Raw genomic sequence first — 23,977 nt, forward strand, 5'->3', positions numbered from 1 at the left:
CCTTCTTGGCAGCCAGGGCACACTGCTGGCTCATGGTCAATCTGTTGTCCACCAGGACACCCAGGTCCCTCTCCACAGAGCTGCTCTCCAGCACAGCTGTTTAAGTAATAAGCTGAGGTGACACAAGCCAAAATTATAACATCTCACCGGTAAAACATTAGTTACTCAAAACTGCAGATCCCACACATACTCCTCAAAGCGCTTCAACATTTCTACGATTATACTCTCATTTTAATTGTACACGTCTCAAATTTAAATATGGGTTAAGAAATCTTGTAGCAGGAAATAAAATAACTTAAAAGTCTGCAATTTCAAGATGTCCTAGTATGACTAATCAGGATTATTTTTTTGATGTGTTTTAAAACTAATTCAAGACAACAGAACAAGAACAGGTCTTGCTAACAGTTCTTATGAGTAACTCATCTATTCACATAAACAGTCCATTTTGTTTTAATGAAACTACACATAAAAGTAATACCATTTGCCAAAAATAAATGCAGTAAAAAGTCCTAAACTTCCTATTTTTATACACGCTAACCTTTCAACCTTGGGTAACAGCGTACTAAGGAAGGAACTTTTGCTCTGGCAAATAGGAGGAGTGATTCTAGTGTTACAGTGGACAGATTTGCTGATGGAGTGAAAAACAAACACTGACAAAAAAGCATCCTCTGAAAAATTCTTTATATATTCTATTTCTCAGTCATTTTGGTAGAGCTTATCTAAATATCTACTCCCACAACTAATTAAAATAAAAGGAAATCTGACACGTGAATTACTGAAGGAAAAACCCACAGAACAGTAATTCACAGCTGAACAATCTCTCAAAATCTCACATCAAACAGTGGGAATCTGTTATTTAAGCAAATGAACTTCAGATACTTGACAGGCTTCCAGCCTCCTTACAATAATCTACACAAGTTTAGGATATGACAACTGAGCATTATTACTGGGGGTCCAGCAACTAATGTTAGCTGAAAGCTCATCAAGAGTTTGAAGTAACACATCTGGAAATCACACTTTTCATCAAGTGAATTCAACAATGCCCGAGATGCAAGCAGGAGCCTAAATTATTTACATTTCCCACTACCACAGAACAACCCACCAATATTCCCAAAACAGAATTAAAGTACTAATATACTAATAAGAGCATTTAGTGCATTTTACCTGTCAAGTTTTGGATTATCTTGTCTTTCCCTTTGTTGCTCAAATCGCAGTTTCAGTCCTTTGAATGTCTGCACATAATCTACATCTTCCAGTGCCTTCCAGTAATTTTCAATTACATGAGCCGTTAAAGATTTTATGTCTTCCTGTAGGAACAAATGAACGTAAAGTGACTTATTTTCATTCAAATGAATTTACTTAATACACTGTGAAAAGTAACTGAAATGAGAGATTATTTTTAAACATTTCATAGGAAGCATCATATTAATTAGCTTACACAAAAATGAGTATTATGCATATAAGTGTAGTTAAAAATCTAGAGCTTCAAATATTTGATTAGTGAAACAGGCATAATAGCAGCAATTTTCTAGCAATATCTCCTTCAAAACACATGAACAGACCTAAAACACTGATAGAAAATTATACCAAAACTAATTCTAAAAGGTTTTTCCCACTATAACATAAATATTTTTATATTGATAGAATAACTGATACCTGTTGTAATCAGTCAATTAAAAATATTTTTATGAGATACAGACTTAGCGTTCATACTGTTTCCTGCCTCGCTGCAAATAAATTACTTATGTAAAAATAATTATTCAATGTATTTGTTTAGGATGAGACCAAGGAAGATATTTTTAATCAGAAACTAACATCGTGTTTTTCCTCTGCGGCCATACAGTGCTGGGCAAGGTCCTTTACAAAAGCCTCGCAACTGTTCTGCTCTTTCAGTTGAGTGTTGTGGCTGCCCGAAGCCACTCTAGGCAGCCGAGACTAGCACAGCTCTGCATACCGCAGCAGGAAACTCGCTCCTGTGCGTTGTTCGGCTTTCTTAGCACTGCACAGCCCCTGGAATACGCTGCAGAACAAAAACCTGAATCACCATCTGCTAAGGACAAGCAAAGGAACACACATCTTAACACACCGATTATTTTCCTTTTTAGTTATGTGCTCAGAGATCACCTCTTATGAATGGTTAATACATCAGTAACAACAAAAGCACACTTTATTAAAATTTGCTCTCTTTGAAAACAAACCTGGACAAAAAAAAGATTGACAAAAATTATTGACAGATACCCAGTATTCTGGAAATGCAGCCTGGGTGTCTATGTGAAAAGGAGGATAAGAAAATAAAAGATTAATTATTTCCCCATAGCATGAACTGTAGAATGAGCACCCAATCTCACAGAGTACTGAAGTCAGGGCCACCTATATGCATTAACCTTTTTCATAGCTTCAAAACCACTTTTAAATCAACTCTTCCATGATCATCAGGTCATCTCAGCCTTGAATTACCTTGAGTCCCAACTCAAAGAGGAAAGAGGTCATCACAACACAGAAGATTTCAAGAGGCGACAGAGCCTCCTTTTCTCCTCACCCACTTACTCCTGCACAATTGTCTGCACCCTGGCTTGGCCCCACTTACCACAGTTACAGCCTGTAAAGCACCCTGTCAGAATCTGGATGCAAAGAACAGTGAGGAAACAGTACTGTCCAGACAGCCAAATTGGTGTGAATGTTTTAAGAGACTCCCAGGGAAGGAACTTTGTAGCATTCCATCAATGTAATCGGAAAAGACTGGTATCTCAGCTGTATGTTTCCCTGTTCTGTTGAACTGACACTACATAGCACAGCTAAATTTGATACTTCTGTAGCAGTAGTTTCAAATTACATTCCTGTCATAACAGGCCCACCCTATCTGCATGATGAAACTTGATGAGGGCTGCCTTTGCAAATCTGGGTACTGTGAATACACCGTCGAGTGAATGCAATTTTCAAGTCACGGTACTGTTTGAACGTAAGAGAGAACACGTGCAAATATGTAACTGCGATATAAAAGAAAGTTTAAATATAGTATCATATGTCCCCACTATGATAGCATAATTTAGGGTACAAGCAAAAAGAAAAAGTCATCTTGAACTACAAGATTAGACAATACAGTAATTATCTTCAGCATGTAATAGCACTCACCACTCTGATAAATTCAAACATCTCTATTATGGCAGAGTTCATCAGATTATAACGGGAACCATTATTTAGAAATGCTTTGACCACAGGTTCAAATAAGAAACTTTTCATTATGTAACGGTTGTAGAATTCATCCTTCAGCCCAATTATCTTTCTCTTGAAACGAAGGGCACCTGAAACAGAAGTGTTGTCAAAAGAATTTTTAAATGTTGAAGAAAAAAACTCAGAAATTACTCAGCATTAGTTAGGGCAATTTGCAGCTTCAGTTCTTATACAGCACTAGACTATTAAAACCAGGTAATACATTCAGCTGTTCTCTGCTTATCAACAGTCTTGACTGTACCGCTGAAGATTACTTATCTATTTTGTCATAAAGAAATCCTCCATCATAGTTGTACAAGTGAAACCACCTCTGTTCACTCAAAAAATAATATACTACTGTCTAACCGTATTACCACTAACAAAAAGATGTACTTTCGATTTTTTAAATTACTTATGATAAAGGTAAAATATTTCCTCAGAAGAAGAACTGGGAAATTTGCTTATCACTCCTCTTATTCAAATGTAAGTTTGATTACATTTAATTCAGTCCTATTTGATTAGGATGCAAACTATCTCATTTTAAAATTGGTAAATGACATTTTCTTCACACGCATAGTAAAGACTTAATTTACATCCAGTTTACAGCTCTTTCTGAAACTCCGAAGCATACACAAGTATGCTTCCACCCATAAACAGGAAGTAGAGTATCATCTCGCTGTAAGGCAGCACATTGTGGTTAGTAACGAGGTGTACGTGAAAAAAGATTATTCAAGGGTTCTAAAACCAAACTCAGGTGATTCAGCTACAAATTCAAAAGGTAATTCTTATTGTATGGTACTGCTCAGTCAACGTTAGGCACTGTTTTACTCTGTGCACAATGGAACCATGGAAAAAATGTCTTATTTGCACCCAGAATCAAGTCACACTGCTTTGCTATTACTGTGCTGACCACAGTCAAGAAACTACCAGAGGTTGAAAAGCAGCACACTGACCTTCTGTGTGGTTTAATGCAGTCAGATAAGCATATCTCTAATCAAAATACCTGTGAGAATTTCTACTTAAAAACCACCAAAACTTACAGTGGTCCTCTTAGGATATTCAATATAGAATCATAGAATTATAGAATCATAGAAAGTTTTGGGTCGGAAGGGACCCCTAGAGGTCATCTAGTCCAACCCCCCACAGCGAGCAGGGACACCACTAACTAGTAGATCAGGTTGCTCAGAGCCCTGTCCAACCTGGTCTTGAATGTTTCCAGGGATGGGGCCTCCACCACCTCTCTGGGCAACCCGTTCCAGTGTTTCACCACCCTCATTGTAAAGAATTTCTTCCTTATATCTAGCCTAAACCTACCCTGTTTTAGTTTAAAACCATTACCCCTCGTCCTGTCACTGCTGTCTCTACTAAAAAGATTGTCCCCATCTTTCCTATAGGCTCCCTTTAAGTACTGAAAGGCTGCAATCAGGTCTCCCCGCAGCCTTCTCTTCTCCAGGCTGAACAAGCCCAACTCTCTCAGCCTGTCCTCATAGGAGAGGTGCTCCAGCCCTCGGATCATTTTTGTAGCCCTGAGTATTGAGATGCCATCTTTTCAATTCACCTCTATGTTGAGATTAAGAAAAATCCTTCTGATTTTTAGGTAAAAAGACATCTATAAATACAAAATTATTTACTAATACTAGCTGACATATCTTTAAATGGGTATGAGAAACACAGAGTATAATAGTAGAATTTCTGTGTTCAGTGATGAATTGTCATGATCTGTGGACAGTTTTCTTCTGGCGGAATGAAGACGTGTAACACCTCACACTCATAAAATATCAGTTTATTCTTTTGCTTCCAAACTTACACAACGCCAGGAAAGCGTGCTTTGAAGCCATGAGAACGAGTACCCTTCGCAGGATATCTTTGTTAATGATGTAGTTCTTTATGTGATACGTATGATGTTCTACACAGAAAGTTAGCAATTCCAGTATTAACGCCAAGAGCTGGGCTGTCTGAAAATCATCTGTAATAAAAACAAAACCAAATTAACTAAATGTATGTAGGATATTGCGTTCAGAAGCTAACTATGAATATCCAGCTGCAGTCTGGTAAGCATTTCCAAGTTCTTGTATATTCGCACAGATAGTTTAGGGAACATGCTGCAGGGTATGTTTAGTCTTTAAAATAGAAATTGAACAAGCTTCTTAAGGGCTGAGTACTTTCTATTTATACAGATAAGGCAGGAAACACTCTTTAACTATAGAAACAACTACATTTTGTCTGTCTTAAATCAGTATTTGGAGGTTCAGAAAGTACAGAACTTAACACTAACACAAGCAGTCAGGCTTATTTAACCAAGTCTCCTTACGATGTCCACAAATCTATATCATAAGTATTGCCCTATATGCAGTTCCTAGACTACGTTTGTACCAAAGATGTGATCTATCATGCCTTTTAACGGAAGTATTATGCAAGAAATATCTCAGGCTATTTTAATAATTCTAGGACACAATCATATCAGCATATACAAAACACAACTCAAATCCTGCTTTTAATCAGACAATTAATACATTAATTACATACTAAATTTAATCTTTTTTTTTTTTAAAAGGTAGTGCTACCTTTTTAAAAATATTGCCAGATTGTTGACCATTAAAAGACACAAGTATTTTAAATAGTAAAAATCTCACTTCCAAGCCATCTGGAAGCCAGTCAAGATAAAACAGATTAATTTACCTAATCCCTTGGAAATCTATACAATCACTTAAAAAGTTTAAAGAACATTTCTGTATCATTTATCTACCTCCTTTTACATCCTTTTTGGATGTGTTATGCTGTTAATAAACAAACAGTACGGCTGCTAGTGGCCAGCAAGCACAGTTACTTCATCACTGACCTCTGCTTTCTTAGTCTGATTAGAACCAACAAATCCAGGACAGCATTGTGATACGCACCTGCTCAGGAGTAATTCTGCATCCTTTCTAGTAATCTCTGACTTTAAAACAAATTTACTCATGCTTATAAGTCTATGTCACTGAGCAGCCCCGTGAGTTACTGAAAATTATACAAATGTTTTCATTTTCACTGAAGCAAAATCTGCAGCAAATGTTTTTCACTTCTTAAATCAGGTCTCTGCTGAAATATACACTTCTAAATTATTCAAATGGCTAAATCATGAATGAATCAACATTTTACTCTGAACTATGTATCATAGACTCAGTTTCTCTTAAAGACTGAAAACGTCCTTTGACAGTTGTTCTATTTTAAACACTGACATTCAACAGCCCTGATGCGCCCAAAATCCAGAGTGGCATTACCTTTGCTAGGCTTGTCCTCTGTCGTGTTGGCCAATAAAGGGGCTGTCAGAACATGCATACAATGTTTGTAGAAGAAACCCAAGAACTCTGTCTTTTCTGTTTTCTAAAGAATGAAAAAAAAAATTACATATGTAACACATATCACAGAATACTCTGAAAAACCGAATGTAATTTCATTTGAAGCTATTTACTTACATTGGCAGTGGCAAGCATGTTTTCTGGATCAACTAAAGTACGAAGCAAACCCATGAGTAGCACTGCCCCTCCAAGTTCGGGATCTGTGTCACAAATCATGTGTTCTATAATGAGGTTAATGAGTAATATATCCTAATGGGGAGGGGAAAAACAAAAAAAACCAAAATCAATCCTAATGCTACTCCCTTGCCCCAAACATGAAATTATCTTCTAAAAGGGGTACCGCCTGCTTAAAAACGGTGCTCTATCAAAATTTTTCAAAATGTAAACAACTACCAAACAAAAAAACCCCAAATTTAACAGAAACAAATTAACTTTACGTGCCAGGGACACATTCTGGTCAGTGGTTCAACAGGAAGAAGACAAGCAGTGAAGAAGAATCTTTCAAAGCAACTAAAAATGGTTCTGAAATTAACTATCTAATTCAGAATTTAGTGTGAACTGAAATGCCAAAAGATAAAAAGTACAGAGGCAGATACTTAAGCCTCAAAGTTCAACTGATTTCTGGAAGCATTTTCAGAGTACAGAAGTTTTAATTTAGAACACATACCAAGAGTTTTATTTCCAGAAATATACAACTGTAAATTTTATAATGCTAGTGAACTTGATGAGCTTATTTTCACCTAAAAATAACCCCAACACGTATTTGCAGTAAACAAAAATAACACACAGAAGTGGAAAATAATATTTATATTTAGGAATCCCTACACCAAAGTTGCTTGGTTACCACTGTCCCCTATCAACGAGGACAGCCGTCAGACTCGAGTGGCTGGAACCACCAGCGATGTGCCTTGTCCCAGCTGCCCCTTTCCTACAGTACAGGAGTAGCAGCACCAGCAGATTCCTGTTCTCTGGCACATCTTTAGCAGATACAAGACAAAACATTAACTAGCTCCTTTAAGGAAAAGGCAGCACAATGTTTTTTCTCCACTGAACACCACTTTGAAACACCTCTCCTACTACTAGTTGTGTGCTACCATTTTGTATTAATCAGCTACTGAGGATCTCTGGGAAGTGTAAACCTCTATCACAAAGTGCTCTTAAACGCTATGGGTGGTAATTCCACTTTCAATGTGTGTGAGAGTAAACTGAACACAAGCATCTTACAAGTAAATTAAACATGCATGCCCATGCTAAGATCAAGCCTGAAATCTATATTTTGCATTTCAAGGAGGCCGTCACTCAAAAAAAAAAGATTTTGCTTGTGTGACTGCTGATCTTAACCAAAATGCTGGTTTACAGTAACCTGTTTTACTTTATGTGCAACAGAGCAAGAATATGTAAACAGGTGTGCATTCATCTCACCCAACTAAGACAACTTTAAAAAAAAAAAGGTAGTTCAGTATCCTGTAACCATCATGACTATATTCCACACTTCTGCAGAACTAGGGCTCATGTCATTAAGAGTTGTAAAATACAAACCAGTAATTTCAAAAACCAATACAGGCATTTCTGGGGACTCTCTACTTACATCATCATTCTGCTGCGCCTCCTGCATGACAAACTCTCGTACCATGGATGGGTTGTATTCAACCAAATATGAGAATATATCAGTGGCTGCACTTCGTACTTGTGCATCATCCATACCCTGGAAAAGCCAAATAAAATAGCCTATGTTTCCTTTACAGAAAAGGCTTAAATGGAATGAAAAACAGAAAGCAGATAGCTTTTAATTCCTACTTACAAATCATACTTAACTATTACTAAAACTGTATTCTAAAGCTGAATTGACTCTAACCTCTACTTTGTACATTTCACAACTGTTGGGCAAAACAGATTTTATGGTCTCGCTGCCCTTTGGTCTATCGCCCTATTTTCTTACTTAATTGTACACCAAGAAGCATGTAAAGATAGGAAAGCGAATGAGAAAACAAAAAAATAAGAATGCCAGGGCACTTACCAATGTCATATTGCAACTGCTTTTAAAGTTTTAAAAAAATATTTTATATGTTCTGAATCTCAAGCTAAGACAAGACAAATGAAGCAAACCCTTCAGAAAACCATGTGACTGAAGTCTGGGATACTTACTTTTTAAAAAAACCTCTCTGGAGATAAACAAAATTGTTATCACAAGTAAAATTGAACTGACTTACCAATATGACTTCTAGTGCTGGCAATATGCCCATGTTTGACAAGGTTTTGAAAAATGCATCTCTGTTTTGAGGTTGCAATGTTTGAGAGAATGCACAAAACTCTTTCAGAAAATTTACCTGAGAAACAGGAATAATATATTAGTTAGTAATTAAAAAAAAGATGCATGTATCACTTTGTAGTAGCTGTCCTTTCATGTATATTTTACAGATTTCTTACCAACTCCTGTCTTTTCTCCTCATCTGTGGCTTCATCTGTTAGTTGTGCAAACAAGTCTGTCAGAAATTTTTCATCTTCCTACAAAGGCAAAACAATACCATTTGTTTATTTGTCAATATCAAAAGGCATCCAAGTGTAACGTGAAGTTCTTCTAAACCATGCCTCCTGCAATTAAGAGAACATATGCTTGTGTACTGTAGTTAATCATACCAGTTATCAACTTTCTAATTCAATTTTCAAACAAATGAATAAGAATCTTGTTTTTGCGCTTTTATCACTTTCAACACCACTCCACCTCCCAACACCTCAGCCGCAGTTATGACGTATCCTGCAGTGCCTTTTGGCTGTCCTTCTTCTCTGTTCCATGGCCATTCCCATCATTTTGCCTATAACTTCTCCAACTTCCTCCGCCTTGTCACATGCCCATCCCCCTAAACCACCCTGCAACGCCCTTGCTTCATGGTCTCCCACTCAGGCCTGCACACACGTGTATCTTTGGAGTGTTACGAAGTATTCGCAGCAGAACTAAAGTAACCACACGACAAAGGGAGAGCTGCCTAATGCAGGAATGAGGTGAGCTTCTTTCCCGCCAATGTTGTGAAAAGGGTGAATTTTAGAAACTGAATCGAAGTAACCGTTCCTATTACATACAGCATTTCTGGGGCATTCTGGCTGGCAGCAATCAAAACCCATTCCGCTATTTTTTATGCTGCTGTACCTCAGCAAAATGGCAAACAGAAGCCAACACATGACAAACGCATAGTTCGACTGAAAAGCAGCAATACTTAGCTTCTCAACCTTTACAGTCCTAACAACCAGAAGATTACTAAAACAGAAATAAAACTTCCCTCATCCTTTTCCCAATATTATACAGTAATAAGACAGCACTTGCTTGAAAGACATACCTGTGCATCAGATATGAATACATTTTTTCAAAAAGGTGCCAGAGTGTTGTTTCTTGTGAAGGCAGTAACGCCACGGGCAATGCCCCTCCACGCCAAACCCACCGTGCCAGGAACCCAAGCTGCCTTGTTTATGTTTACATGGCATAGAGTGGAACTGCAAAAGTACTTCAGATACATCTGCACAAACGTTCTTATATTGCACCTTATCCAGGTACCTCATCCTGGCTTGCCCTGCAGCCTTGCTGAGAAACCCAGTACCTCAGTTCCCACAGCCCACCACGCTAATGCAGCTGCAACACTGTCACAACCCGGCACCACACAACACAGACCAACCCAAAACAGGCTGGCACCAGCTACTACCCCTCAAGGCATTTCACCACACTGTAAGCTAAACCCTACATTTGGGATACGCCATGTTTCCTCTCGTTTGATGCTGTGCTGTGCTTCTAACCTGACCCAATAGCCTAGTGATAATGAACAAGAGTGATTTCTGGACACAATTTCAGGTGCCATTTCTGTGTCTGCTTCAAAATCAAAAGAGATAGCAGAGGCCTCATTTGAAGCTTACTGGAATTCACTCTGGAGGATCAAGCACTGGAAATGTAAAGTCTCACTTTCAGATTTCAACAGTCAAACATGTTCACAACTGCTGTTACAGTCTCTGACTCCGACAAACATAACTTAAGCTGTGATGACAGAACACAAGGATGTTTGACTACCTGCTACCCAGGTGTTACATGGCTTGGTAAGTTTGCTGTTCTAATATTTAACTCATTAGACATTACATGTAACGTAACTAACCCACAGTAGAGATACTGATATACTTGTTTACTGAAATAAAAAAACCCCACAGAAACAAAAAAAAACCCCATAAACCCCAGTTCTTTTGAAGAACATGCAAGTTACTCTCCATGATTAGCAGTGCATTTAAGAAAAGGCTAAGCAGTTTGCTTTCATTTCTCTTTTTGCTATTCTGACCAAGACGTAAAACTAATCTCACCTATGAAACTATTGAGAAGATGCATGCTTATCTCCAATGGAAAGTGGAACCCCTATTTCCGTTCTCCCTGTGAAATTAACTTTCTAGCTCTTTCATAATACCTGGCAGTAAGCGCAAGTCAATACCACAGAAATCTCTCAGGATGATCATTGGGAAAAAATCACAGAAATGTCAGCGTTTAAGCCACGAGCAGTGTGCTTCCGCAGAAAAAAAGTAAACTATATTACCTAAAGTATCAATTTTTTTCTTTAAGTCAGAATGTGGAAAGAGCGGAGGAGCCCTGCACCGCTGGCAATACGTGGGTCTCGCCCACGAGGCCCCGCAGAGCCCCAGAGCCAGAGGCGGACGGGGAAGCGGCACCTCCGGTGCTCCACTGCACAGCACGGGCGGCCGGCCCCAGCTGGGCAGGAGCCCAGCTCAGCTCCCGCGCCAGAGCCTGCCACAGCCCTGCCCAGCTCAAGACGTGGCCGTCTGCGGCGGAGGCCAACCCACTCACCCAGTTACCAGGCGTGCAAATGTTTGGGACTTGTGGAGGGGTCTTCCTAACCATGTGATGCGATGAAGACTCCAGCACTGACAATTCACATTTCGGGAAGAATTTCCATTTCAGTATGTAGCCATTTTTCAGCCTTCCACATATATACTATAATACAGTATTCTACAATTCTGTATGAAATATAATATTGAAGCATTTCCCACACCACCTCCTCTTCCAAACTCCATTAAATACATTGTATTTTTAAATAAACAGCATTATCCGAAATCTCTAGGCCTCAGAGCAACTGTGATCTCTTCAAAATCAGATGAATTAAGACGGATCTCAGCGATTCGAAACATCCCACCCTTACATGGATAATACACAGTAAATGGTAGTTATTCCAAGAAAACAAAAACCACCTATTACTAACTTCACAGTTATGTCTTAGCCCTGAATTGTGTTCAGGCACTATCTCATTCCAGATGCTTAATGAAAGGTAGATAGGTTGTTGTTAATGGGAAAAACCCCATTTTTATAGAAAAAATTGTGATTGCAATGATCATTCTAAATACAAGATTCTCTCCAGCTGTAAAATTACTGACAAGGGCAGCATATCTAAAGACACATTCCTGAACAACGCTACCAGAATCTATGGAAACGCACAGTCTGAGAGCAGAGTTCACATATTTTAGAAGTCATAAAGCACCAGCACCGAATGCTATAATTCCACAAGCTTAAATGTTTTCAGGGTTTTTTTTTGGACTTCCAAAAATCCCCCAAAATAGTTCTGCGACGTGAACACAGCACAAATGCGTAATTCTTTGCAGTATCTGGCCTCTTCACGCAGACAAGTATCAAAACCCACTTGGATGTATCTTAGAAGCTGTGATGGTCACAACTGTTTTCCAAGAAAACAAAACTGCAAACAACGGTTTGCAGGGTAACTGTATAATCTAGCTGTTTTCCCCATGCACAGAAATGACTAAATGTGCAATACTTAAACGATGCATATACCAAACACTAAGTATATTAATTTATGCTTTTGCAAGATCTATGTAGATGCTCCTAGGATTTAATACCTTTCAAAGTTCATGAAGATAAAATTAAGCCACACCATCTACTCACTCAATCATTTATGACTTTAAAAGCAAGAAAACCCCCAGACAAAGTAGGATCACAAAAAAAGATACTATCTCCATTTGTGATCCAACTTTCAAAGCAGTCCTCCTCCTCCCAAAAGGCACTCAAAAAAGCACTCCTCAAAAGCAGGCCTCTCTTAAATATAGTTAACTTCCAGTTATCAGATACTTTATGTCTGTGATTATATATAAATGATGAAACACATCGCTTTCTCAAAAAAAGAAACTCAGTGACACTGAAGCTGCAAAAAGTGTATTTTCCATCCTATTTTCCACCTCCATGTTCACTTTAGGCAGAAATACTTCAGCCCAGAAGGCAAACGTTCCATAAAATGTTACCAGCAAATGGAGAATTACAGCTTCAAACACACATTCCTGCCTGCCACCACACCAGAAGATTTCATAGTTTAAAACATTCCAATCTCTTCTATCTCAGACTGCCTTCCCACACACGCCTTCGCTGCTACCCATCAGCTATATCCACTTGAGACAAACAGCAGCGGGATCCACCTCATCACATTTGGCGTTTTTGTACACCTGAAAATCACTTCCTACAATGAAGAAGTTAATGTCAGGAATCACTACCATGCACTACTTGCAAACTTCTTTCACTAAGTCATTTCCCCCAGAAAGCGGCATCCTTTTACTGTATCGTAAGATAAATTCTGCTGAAAGCAAAGCTCCAGAGCTATTCCTGAGCCAGCTACTGCGAACCAGCAGACCGGCAGGAGCCGTTCCAATCCTAATATATCTGGGCAAAGCTACCAACATGCGCTGACACAATTCCTCCTCTAAAACAACTACAGATGATTACATTTACACACATGGGGTTCTGTTAAGACTAAGTAACTACCTGTAAAACCACTTTCAAAATTAAAAATGGCCTATGGTTGTATATAAATCCAGTAAAATATGCAGATGTACCTAAATGCCCACAATTTTTTAGTCACTGAAAATGGGGACAGGGACTCCTTCTCTGAAGATCTTCAAGACCCGCCTGGACAAGGTCCTGTGCAGCCCACTGTAGGAGACCCTGCTTCGGCAGGGGGGTTGGACTGGATGACCCACAGAGGTCCCTTCCAACTCCTACCATTCTGTGATTCTGTGACTATCAGTAATATGATTTCTGTATTTAAAAAAGCTGGTTTACCAGTACAGTAATGCCATGTTGATGACTGCTCTACTAGGCACATATATTATTTTAACATATATCCAGTTTTCCCCTTCCACTCTCCACTTTCCTGAAAATAAAAGACTCTACAGTCTAAATGCACATACTCGAAAGTAATCCTAACAATATACTGTATTCTGGAAGACAAAACCACCGCAGCATCTTGCTGGCTGCCAGTGAGAAAGGGGGGAGAGAACGGAAGGAAACGGTGTTTGCTCACTCTATGGCGCAGTTTTGCAAGTTTTTGTTTTTTAAGAACTAGTTAATAATACAAATGGAAAGAACTGGTGGCCTCCAGTGTGAACATTAGTATGTATTTTTTAAATTGCAAAAGAGCGTCATATAAAGTAAGAAACACCACTTACCTGTCCCACCCCACTCTCAAAACTTGGTGAACTCCATGTTTCAGCACGGTTTCTTGGTGGCTATGACATCTCAAGACTAGAACAGGCTGGACCCCAAGCAGTAAGAGCATATTAGGAGGGGCTGAAATTGGAAAAAAATGTTATATACCTCTATCATATCTTAGGCACAGCGAATCATCAAACCTGTAATTGCCTAGGTTTCCACAGCAGTTAATTCTGTAGACTGGAAATACTGGTATCATGGGTTTACTATCCATCATGGCCAACAGTATCCAGTTGAGTGAGATCTTGACGTAGTTACTTAAAATGATTAATCTTAGACAATTAAATCACAAATAAAATAACCTCCATTCCTCAGAAAAGCCTGTCAGTGTAAGGATTTTTATAAAGATTATGGGAAAGCTAACCTTAATGAAGAAAGAAGGAGCAATACAGTTCATAACCGTAAGTGACAAGGGCGACCCATTCTCTTATTTTTAGTTTTATCACAGAACGGGCAAGAGTTATTTACCTACCAAAGAAAGCAAAATCATGAATCCAGGCATCTTCCATGACTACAGAATTTATGGGTTTTTTTGGGTTTTTTTAAAGACATCCAAAATATCATCTAGTGAAGCCAGAATTCTTAAGAATCAGCATATTCTTATTTACAGAATTCACTAGTTATAATTGAAAAACCGACCTTCAATGTCCGTGTCCTTTAACGACCTTAAATGTCCTATCTTGACGCCAAATACCTTAAATAAGACACAGCAGTAATTTTGAGTCAAGCCACCCAGCCTGTCAAAAAGCACACGGCACAACCTGCACGGAGTCTTGCAGGCATTTCTAGTCACTTTGCTGCAACCATGGCACGGCTGAGTCAATCTGAGAGGAGGGTACTGCAAATGGCCACGTGAGTTAATACACAACCCGACATGAAACGGGCCCTTTAGAGCTCATCTTTTTTCCACGGTGGAGGTAATAGTTTTTCTTCTCCTTTCCTTCACAGCCAGTGAGAGAGAAAAGAACAAAGTACAAAACAATTCCGCTGCATGCTCAGTAGTTGCACAGGACAGCAGCTGCTCAGGGAGTTTACTTTTAATCTGAGAAGTAAAACTTCCTAAAAAAATAGCTCTTTTGTCACACCCTCAGTGATCCAAGAGAGACAGCCTGAAGTCAACAGCAGAAACATAACAACCTGTATTACGCACCAACTAACTAAGAACTTGAGACTCATCTGTGGCTACCATGACGCATCCTGGAAACTCTTCAATTAATAATGACTTCTAAAAGACAGAGGTTTTTAAGCACACACATAACATTAGTGAGCACCAGGCTTTTGTAAGATCTGAAATAATGAATGTCAGGAACTCCAACTACAGACAACTTTGAATCTTTCATGAAATAACACCTCCACCATCACCAAAGAACTGTGATACAACCAGCTACAGAAATGCATGTCAAACCATACGCTAATGGAAGAAATACCTTAAGAATTAGTTATAGAAGTGAAATCAACAAAAGCAGTCTTTTAATTTTGTTCTCAGAACATTATTTATTCTGCTTTAAAGAAATGAGAAGGAACAGTATTATACATTTTATACATGGACTGAGGGAATGGGGGAATGGAGAAAGGAAAGGGGACAATAAAACTTTAGGGGACAGACATTACAGAAAAGTGCAATCTGACATAATTCTTCATAAATAAATGAATAAATAAATGCCAGGTAAGTAGGCTGACACCTTGGCTTAGAGCTACACTGTGAGAACTTGAAAAAATAATCAAGCAAGCCTTTTAACCTCTCAGAAATGCAATGGGCATGATTTGCGATAGCCTCTTTTAATTCCCTCAAAACCAAGAGCTGATCATCAATGTCAAGTAATTCCCAACAGATTCTTATTTACAGACTCAAGGAGTTCCCTCTCAAGGCTACAGAACTGTACTGTGAAAGGACTAGGAAACGCAATATAGTGCAGGATGTATTTTCTTCCTTGTGTGCTGCCACTCTTGGCTCCTCAAACCTGTAGAAAGCACTCGAACAATTTTAAATACTTATCTAACTTTGAAAGTTACACAATGACAATTCTTCTGGTTCCACCGCAGAGGGAGTAGAGTTTATTCCCAACCACAGGCTACAGCAACAGAAGTGAAGATAAGGTTCAGAAACTTGCAGTTGCACAGCAAATCAAAATTACATCTGAGCCTCTATATTTCAACTGTAAACTGCAACTATCAGGTTTGGCAACCATACTAAACCTTGATATTCCAACCCAAGCTTACCCTACATCTATTAATCTAACACAGGTTGCAAGAGACACAAAAAAGGAAACTAATCAGCCTCTAGTCCTCAATCAAGTTAACTCGGGATTTCTGGCAAACACGCCCTTGACGATTTTGCAGGATCAGGTCCCTTTTCTTCTTGCCCAGTTTCATTCTCAAAGTTCAAGATCCATCCTGGAATCAGTCACTGACACCGAGACTCCCAAACAATTCTTCCCCTCCTCCGCCTCAAGCCAAAATGCATCACCCTCAGGACTTTGCTCCTAGCAACCCTTGCAAAGAGGTCAACGTATTTTAGAGACGCTAGTCATACTAGATACTCAAGACCCCTTGACTGAATCTGAATGTTTTTCAGCACTCTCTCAAAAGCCAGGCTTCTAAGCGTTCTCAAACTGGCCACTCTGAAATGATTAAGGCCTTCTGACTCTTTCAGACACGCATTTGAGACTTTGTTTATCAAGGACTCACATATAGACAAGAAGAGTTTTGTTCAGTTGGGCATAAGGTAGGGTCTAGTACTACTGAAGATGCCCCAGGTGTTCCACCAGGCCTCCAGTGGCTGCTCCAGTGAGCGACGGCCTGTCCAGAAGGTACATGCCTCAGCTGCCAGGCCTAGGTGACATCTTGCACATCTGGCTGCTTAGCAAACACTCCATGTGTGGACATGACACACTCAAGCTCCCAGAGAGTGGGTTAAACAGTATCAGTATTCTGATCAACGGAGTGTGGTGGATGAGAAGTCAGGAGGCCTAGTTTTGACAATGATCTGCTGTATGAACTTGCAACAGGAATTTTCATTCTACTTTGCTGTGTTTTCCATAGAATTAACCAGGGTGCGTTCTGAGATTCAACTGAAGATTAAAACGATTAACTTCATCAGCAGCATCTAGCACTTTGTCCATCTCTCCAGATCACACAGCCCCTACAACAACAGTGACTCTTCATTTATTAAATGTCAGGACAATTAAGACAATGACAATTAACTCCTACAAACTAGAATACACATGCTGTACCACTTTACTGAGTTAGTGGAAAGCTCCCCTTACAGAGCTGTGCCGCCTACTTCTACACAGTTCAGGAAGTTCATGTGTTGGTGCAGAATACATAAGACATGTATGCAAGATATCTAACGCATCATACAAACTCTTCACATTTGCAGTAAGACACACACCACAAAAAACTGGTAACTCCAAGCGGTATTATTTAGGGACTTAGAAGACAAACTAAGAAAACATTCAAGCACCTAAAGCAATGTTATGTTCTGAACCTGTACTTTCCAAACAACTAATTTAATTAACTTCAAAATTAGAAACAGTTCCATTACGATACCAGATTATATTTGTGAAATGTAGGTGGGGTTTTTTTTGGTCATGGTAACATGACAAAAAGATTATCCTTAACTGCAGTGCCTAAGAAGTCCCAAAATACAGGAAAAAAAGCCCTAACAAAATCAACCCTTCAGAATGCAAACAGTACTATTCATTCCAAACAACCTCAGTCAGGATTCTACATATGTTTGCTCCATGTTAATCAGCTACAGAGAACCTAGTCCAAAATCTGAAATTTAAGAACAAACATTTAACATCTCAGTACTCAAACCCATGCCTTTTATGTCCCACTTCAAAACGACTTTCAGAATCACAGAAGTGAAGCTTCCGCCGAAGCACCTCAATCTTTCCAAGAAAAATTATCCAACTGCCAAGCAAAAATAAAGAGACTGTAAAGTTCTGAAACTTACCTGTAACATACCAACTATTTCCACTTTATTAAAAAAGATGAAAGAATGAAGTGTTGATAGCATATTTTCCTCAAAAACTGAGGGAGTGGGTAGGACCATATCTTGAATATACTGTACTCTGTATGTCTGATGTATTTTTTGCTTCAGCTCTGGATCAGATATAGGAATCACCTCTTTAAATTTTGCTGTTTTAGTCAGAAATTCCCTGTGTTTCCGTGACTGTGATAAAGATGGATCATATTCTAGGCATCCAATTACGTCCATTATACATTCCTCCGAAAACATGACTTCAAAAAGTGCAGTTCTGTTCAAAAGAAAAATTCCCTTGATAATTTCATATAAGTGGTGTAGTCCTTCAATGTTCTCCAAGTCTTCGCATACATGAAAAATTTCCAAGAGCTTCTTAATATAGCCCTCATTTTCCAGTGCTAGCGCAAGTTTTTCACGACGTAATGGTGAAGGCAGTGAAGATGCCACAAGTTCTGCAATTTCTTCTAGTCGACTTAATTCACAAGATGGCAATTCTAGACCTGGTGATGACATATCATCAAAACGTTCTTCCTCAGATTCATCGACAAGGTCCTGAGTAATATCGACAGAAGGGTCTTTGCCTTGAACCTACAAAATAAGATGTGTTCAAAGAACTGTTTACTGCTACTTAAACGCTTTTTAAAAAAATACTATTTCCAGTGTAACATGCTTTTTATTTGTATGGCCAAAATAGATCTACAAATGTAAGTCTGACATTGAGTACAGCTGGTTTCGAACATACGAGATAATGAAAAGATTTCCTCAAATAGAAGGCTTTACAAAATTGTTTCTACATTAGATATTTAATTCTATTTATTTTCTGTAAAAAAGGAGGAAGAAGAAAGAAAAAAACTACATTTGCTGAGTACTTCAACTGAAAAAGGACATTCATGATTACCAGTATGGACAACAAATTCTTAATAGACTACTGAACTAGGTTATTTCTTGCCAGTCTTTTTTCTCTGCATACAGATTTTCAAGTGCAAACCAGTACTACATCATTGCAGTGATAGCTTTAGACATTTATCTACAGGCTATTTAACTGGTCTTGATGCTTTTCAAAGCTTCTGCTACGTCAAACAGAGAATAGAGGCCAGCCTTGTTAATTTAATTGCCGTTTTCAGTTTTGGAGAGCTGCAAGTCAAAATCTGTTACCGTGCACTTCCTAAATTCTCAACAGAGACACAGAATCCCCTCTCAAGAACAGAGAACCCCAAATCAACATTAACAAAAGAGTAGTGGAAATCTGGAACTGTGACAAAACCACAGCCTGCAAAGATCACTCTAGAGATATGAGGAAACTGCAGAAAGTACACGTTAGTGAAAAAAAAAACAGAGGCAGATGCTTAGGCACCAGAGCGGTGCTGCTTTAATGACAGCTTAATTGTAGTATCTGCTTAGAGTCTGATGTGTCAAATCCAGAAAGGTACTGCTGTGTAGAACAGCAGAAGGTACTGCTCTTTTTAATCTTGAAAATCAGCCAAAAAATATCTGGGAAAATAACTGTTCATGGACAACATCAAGCTTATACTTGGATTAAAATCCAGAATGCTGTTAACACCCACATACTGTTCTGCCTAAACATCAGCAACCCCCTGCCAGTGTAAGTGGTATCAAAGTTTTCCTTTTAGAAGAAGCGCTAACAACTGAGGAAGCTTAAGATCTTTAAAGTACACTAGACTCAAATACAATAGCATGGCCTCAAAACAGGATGTAAAGACACTGGTTTCTTATGGAAATATTAGACCTTTCTGTGAGGCTGAGGAAGCTGGGCTTCTTATCTGGGTGTTTCCCAGGAACACAGTTTTCCTTTTCCCCCATTTTGTTTTTGTCCCCAACTTTTGGTCCTTTGACTGTTAAGGTTCCCAGAAATGTTTCTGTACTTCTTCACATAAGCTTCTGTGCTTCTTTACGTAAGTGTTAAACCATCAAAAAGACTCATTCCTAAAAAAAGGAATAATCTATACACATGCAATTATGAAACCAGATTTCTTTTGCTTTATTTCTGAAACCAGTGAGAACAAACTCCAAAAGACAGAGTGGAGAGAGACAGATGTTTGTTAAGAACAGAAAGAGAGAGTGCATAGAACTAAGACAAATTTGGAGAAATCCCACCTAATGTAGCATAGAAATAAAGAAAAGTTGTAATGTTTGTAATGGACGAAAAAATCCAAGCAAGAACTGGCAAGTTGAACTAACACCAGTGAATATATTGACTAAACTCCTTTGGGTATTGGTCAATAGTTAATGCCTGACCAAATGTTATCCAGAAACAATACTGACTCAGTGACTACACAGTCATCTGGTCACAGTGGCAGAATGTGAGTTGATGAGCAAATACTAAAATATACACAGGCTACATACAAATTGTTTGATTTATTTAAACTCTAAGAATGATAGCTTTGAGGTGACCGTACAGGAACAGAGCTATGTCCTACTTCACCTATCAGATCAATCTCTCACACCCTGATAGTCAACAGAAACATTCTGTCACATTTACACAGAAAAAAGTTCTGTTGAGAAACTCAACGCTCCCCTCACCTGAAACAGAAGAACGAGATAAGAGAAAGAGAAGAATGAGAAATGCAGGAAGAGAAATGTGAGTAAGATATGGTTAAATCCATGAGAAATACATTATAAAATCCACTAAGAGCTCGCATACATTCTTCACTCTACAATAAAACTTTAGACAGGTAACTTCTTCCCTTCTGGCCAACCTGGAAAAAGCTAATTATGAAACTGATTGTTACAAAACTTTTTAAGCACTCATTTTGAGCTACATTTCCTTAGATGATAATAGAGCTAAAAAGTTATGTTAAGCAAAAAGATCTGAAAATGCTCTACCCCCTCCCCCCAACATCGTTTAAGTTCGTATCAAATTTCTAGAGGAAGGAGAAAGTTTTCAAATTCAAACATGCAAAACTTGGGGAGGCGGCCAAGATGACAGTTTTTACTTTCTATCTTTCATATTTTTCATACTTTGTTCATATTCACCTCTTAGAACAGTCTAAAACTTTTGAACACAAACATTAAGATGATTTAGGTGTCTTAATCTCACATTTATCAAACTTACCTGACATATTTTTTCCCATATTTCATCACAACCTGCTTTTTCTTGAAAGCTAAGTGCCAAATCATAATTTTCAGCTTCAGACCACACAATCAAGGTATCCTTTAAAGAGAGGAAAAGTATTTTCAGGCAATATATTTCAGATTTTACAAATGTGAAGAGTCTTTAGAGAGTAAAATTTTAAAATAAAAACAGCTCAATACCTAATTATGACAGGACAGTATTACAATACAAATGTAATCATCATACTTTGTAAGATTTTTATACTTTCTAAGATCCTTAGGATTAAAGAAATTCCTGCATAAAACAGAGTAAGATACTAAAAGTTTTAGTTCTTAATTCATGTGACCGTAACACTGCGAATACGTACTTTTACCTCAATGCATCCTCTGATTAAATATGGTCACAAAAGCAACAGTTGTGGGCTTTCTTTTAAATCTGTTTCAACTGGACCACATAGACCCACACAACTTTCGTAGGATCAAAGTTACTGATTTTCATTCTTCTAGGCCCTAGACACTGTGCTACTGCACAGAAAAGCTGCTTAAAAAGCAGCCCCAAGATGCCTACAAACTTTAAACAGGCAGAGCAACTTGAACATGCACACAGGCGACTGCCGAGGAGTATCCACCCCTATCACCCTGAACCACGCACACCATCATTAATCTTTCCAAACTACAATTCTGAAAAGATGATTTGCCCCAGATTTCTAGCAGTTAGCTGAAACCACGCTTAGCTATGTTTACTACCCAGACACTTAAGTTCTACTCACTACTACCCAGACACTTAAGTTGTACTCACTAGAACAGTTCAAGAGCTTATCAGAGCCCTTGTACCACACGGAAAAACAATACGTGGAAGTGGAAGCTGCTGCTGCAAACAGCAATATCGCACACTGATAAGGTATTTGATACAGTAGTTACAGTCTACTAAGTAACTGTTAGAATAAAAAACACATGAAAGAGAGGAAAATATCATCTGCATTATTTACATATTGAATGGAGTTTTAGTTTAAAAGTCTTTTGTCTTCCTACAACAGCTAGCTGAAATATAGCCACATTAAATATATATAGCCCCATCAAACTGCATTAAGTACTACAACATGCATTTACTCACTAGGACAAGAGGCATGAGAATTTTTCTACTTATATTTCAATCAGAACCACAAAATTAGAGCATTCTTGCTTCATGAAGTATACATTTTTCTTATCGTGATTACTCCTAAAGGAATTAATTTTAAATATTTGTGAAAGCACTGTAAGTTGCCAGACATTTATAAAGTTTTAAACAGTTTATTAATTAGGCTTAATTTATTTCAAATTTTAAAATGAACACTGAGGATAAAGAGAAATCTTACACTTTGGTTTCAACATGCACTTACTAGAAAAACTCCTTAAACTAAACTACAATCCAAACAGCGCGATCAGCTAGCTCCATCAGGATTCAGTCAAGCAATACAATATAATCAATTTGCCATTACCAGAGCAGCTATACTGCTTCAGAGGCTTTACCTTGCAAATGGCAAATAGTTTACCTTTTCCTTTTCCAAAGGGTTGAGGAAGAGGTGGTACACAGAAGAAAGGGATTTAGGAAGACCACCTCCAAAATACAAAAGGAAGAAGAAAAATCACAATTAATAGTTTATTCTCTACAAGATGGGTCACGAATCAAATACTCTGGTAATAACAGATTGACAGCAGCTAGTACTGCTGACTGCCATAGAGTAAGAAAAATAACAGTTTACAAAAATTTAGAAAGGGAAAGTCCAAAAGAAATAAAAATTTTTTACAATCTTTTAAAAACTGTATGCGCCTTACTGCAGTATTCATTGTATGTATCAGGTTCAAAATCTAATGCATTAATCTCTGCAGTTAGTATTTATACTGCAGTAATTTTCTCTGTCTCATCAGCTTCCCACCAATGCTTGTTTCATTAAGAAACAAACCCTAAATCTTAAGTAGACCCTAACAGAACCTGCAACATTCCTATCTAATTACATTTCCATTTAACTGACCGTGGTTAGCTTTCTAAGCAAGCCATTTCCAAAAGAATATCAAAATATATTTTTCAAGGGGGTAGAGGGAGGAAGGCAGGCACGGGAAAAATGAAAGGAGCGACACAAAGGTAAAGCTGCTTTTGAAAACTACAGTCACAGCTGTACAGAAGTGTATTTGGCCGTAAGACAGAGATTGTTCTAGTTAAACCAGATCACCTACTATCACACATGGAAGTTCAGACAGTATTTTTTCACCTCTACACACTCTGATTATTTTTTCCAATTGTTTCTTCTTTGGAAAGCAAAGCAAAAAACTGCTGAAAAATTATTTCAGCAGCAGAACAGTAACCTTCAAGTTTGGTTTATCAATATTAGAGAAGTATTTTTCAATTGACAATATTAACAATTTCAAATTATTAGTTATCTGTTGTCTTCTCATACAAGGAATTCATATTATAGATTAATAGCAGTGTCTCAACAGAAATCTATCAGTTGTTGCTCTCCAGATCTTTTGTAAGTGTTTGTCTGTACATCCTTTCTTTGCTCAAAGGGCATTTAAAAAGAGAACATGAAACAAATTGAGAAAAGCACTTCACTGTTGCATAATACACAGTTCATTCAAAGTTTAAAATCACTGTTAAATGCAGACAGTTATTAATGTAATTTCATCCTTTTAATCCTACAAAGCTTATAATCATCAAAAAGAGGAGCAGTACAAGACTTCTGCATGTAGGGAGAAGTGACTGAAGGAAATTCTAGATGTAGTTAAAGATAAAAAAAACATGAATAAAAGTCTAATTTCCGCCTGTTTTATTTAAAGGAATCTATCAGTTGAATTTGCAGTCTG

The 23,977-nt window shown here is 38.1% G+C and overlaps 1 protein-coding gene across 4 annotated transcripts in view; it reads right to left on the reverse strand.

Annotated features, from left to right (window-relative positions):
• Positions 1-23,977, reverse strand: part of PPP4R3A (protein phosphatase 4 regulatory subunit 3A) — a 47,419-nt gene that overhangs the window by 6,182 nt on the left and 17,260 nt on the right. For all 4 annotated transcript variants that reach the window (XM_075426181.1, XM_009936795.2, XM_075426180.1 and 1 more), the window contains 10 exons: positions 21,138-21,236; positions 18,035-18,652; positions 8,976-9,053; positions 8,759-8,875; positions 8,137-8,253; positions 6,666-6,797; positions 6,471-6,573; positions 5,018-5,176; positions 3,133-3,302; positions 1,165-1,307 (listed from right to left, as the gene is read on the reverse strand). In XM_075426181.1, coding sequence (XP_075282296.1) covers positions 1,165-1,307; positions 3,133-3,302; positions 5,018-5,176; positions 6,471-6,573; positions 6,666-6,797; positions 8,137-8,253; positions 8,759-8,875; positions 8,976-9,053; positions 18,035-18,652; positions 21,138-21,236 — 1,736 coding nt within the window. The remainder of the gene's footprint in view (positions 1-1,164; positions 1,308-3,132; positions 3,303-5,017; positions 5,177-6,470; positions 6,574-6,665; positions 6,798-8,136; positions 8,254-8,758; positions 8,876-8,975; positions 9,054-18,034; positions 18,653-21,137; positions 21,237-23,977) is intronic.

Source organism: Opisthocomus hoazin, chromosome 7 (genome assembly GCF_030867145.1).
Source record: "Opisthocomus hoazin isolate bOpiHoa1 chromosome 7, bOpiHoa1.hap1, whole genome shotgun sequence".
Taxonomy (NCBI): domain Eukaryota; kingdom Metazoa; phylum Chordata; class Aves; order Opisthocomiformes; family Opisthocomidae; genus Opisthocomus; species Opisthocomus hoazin.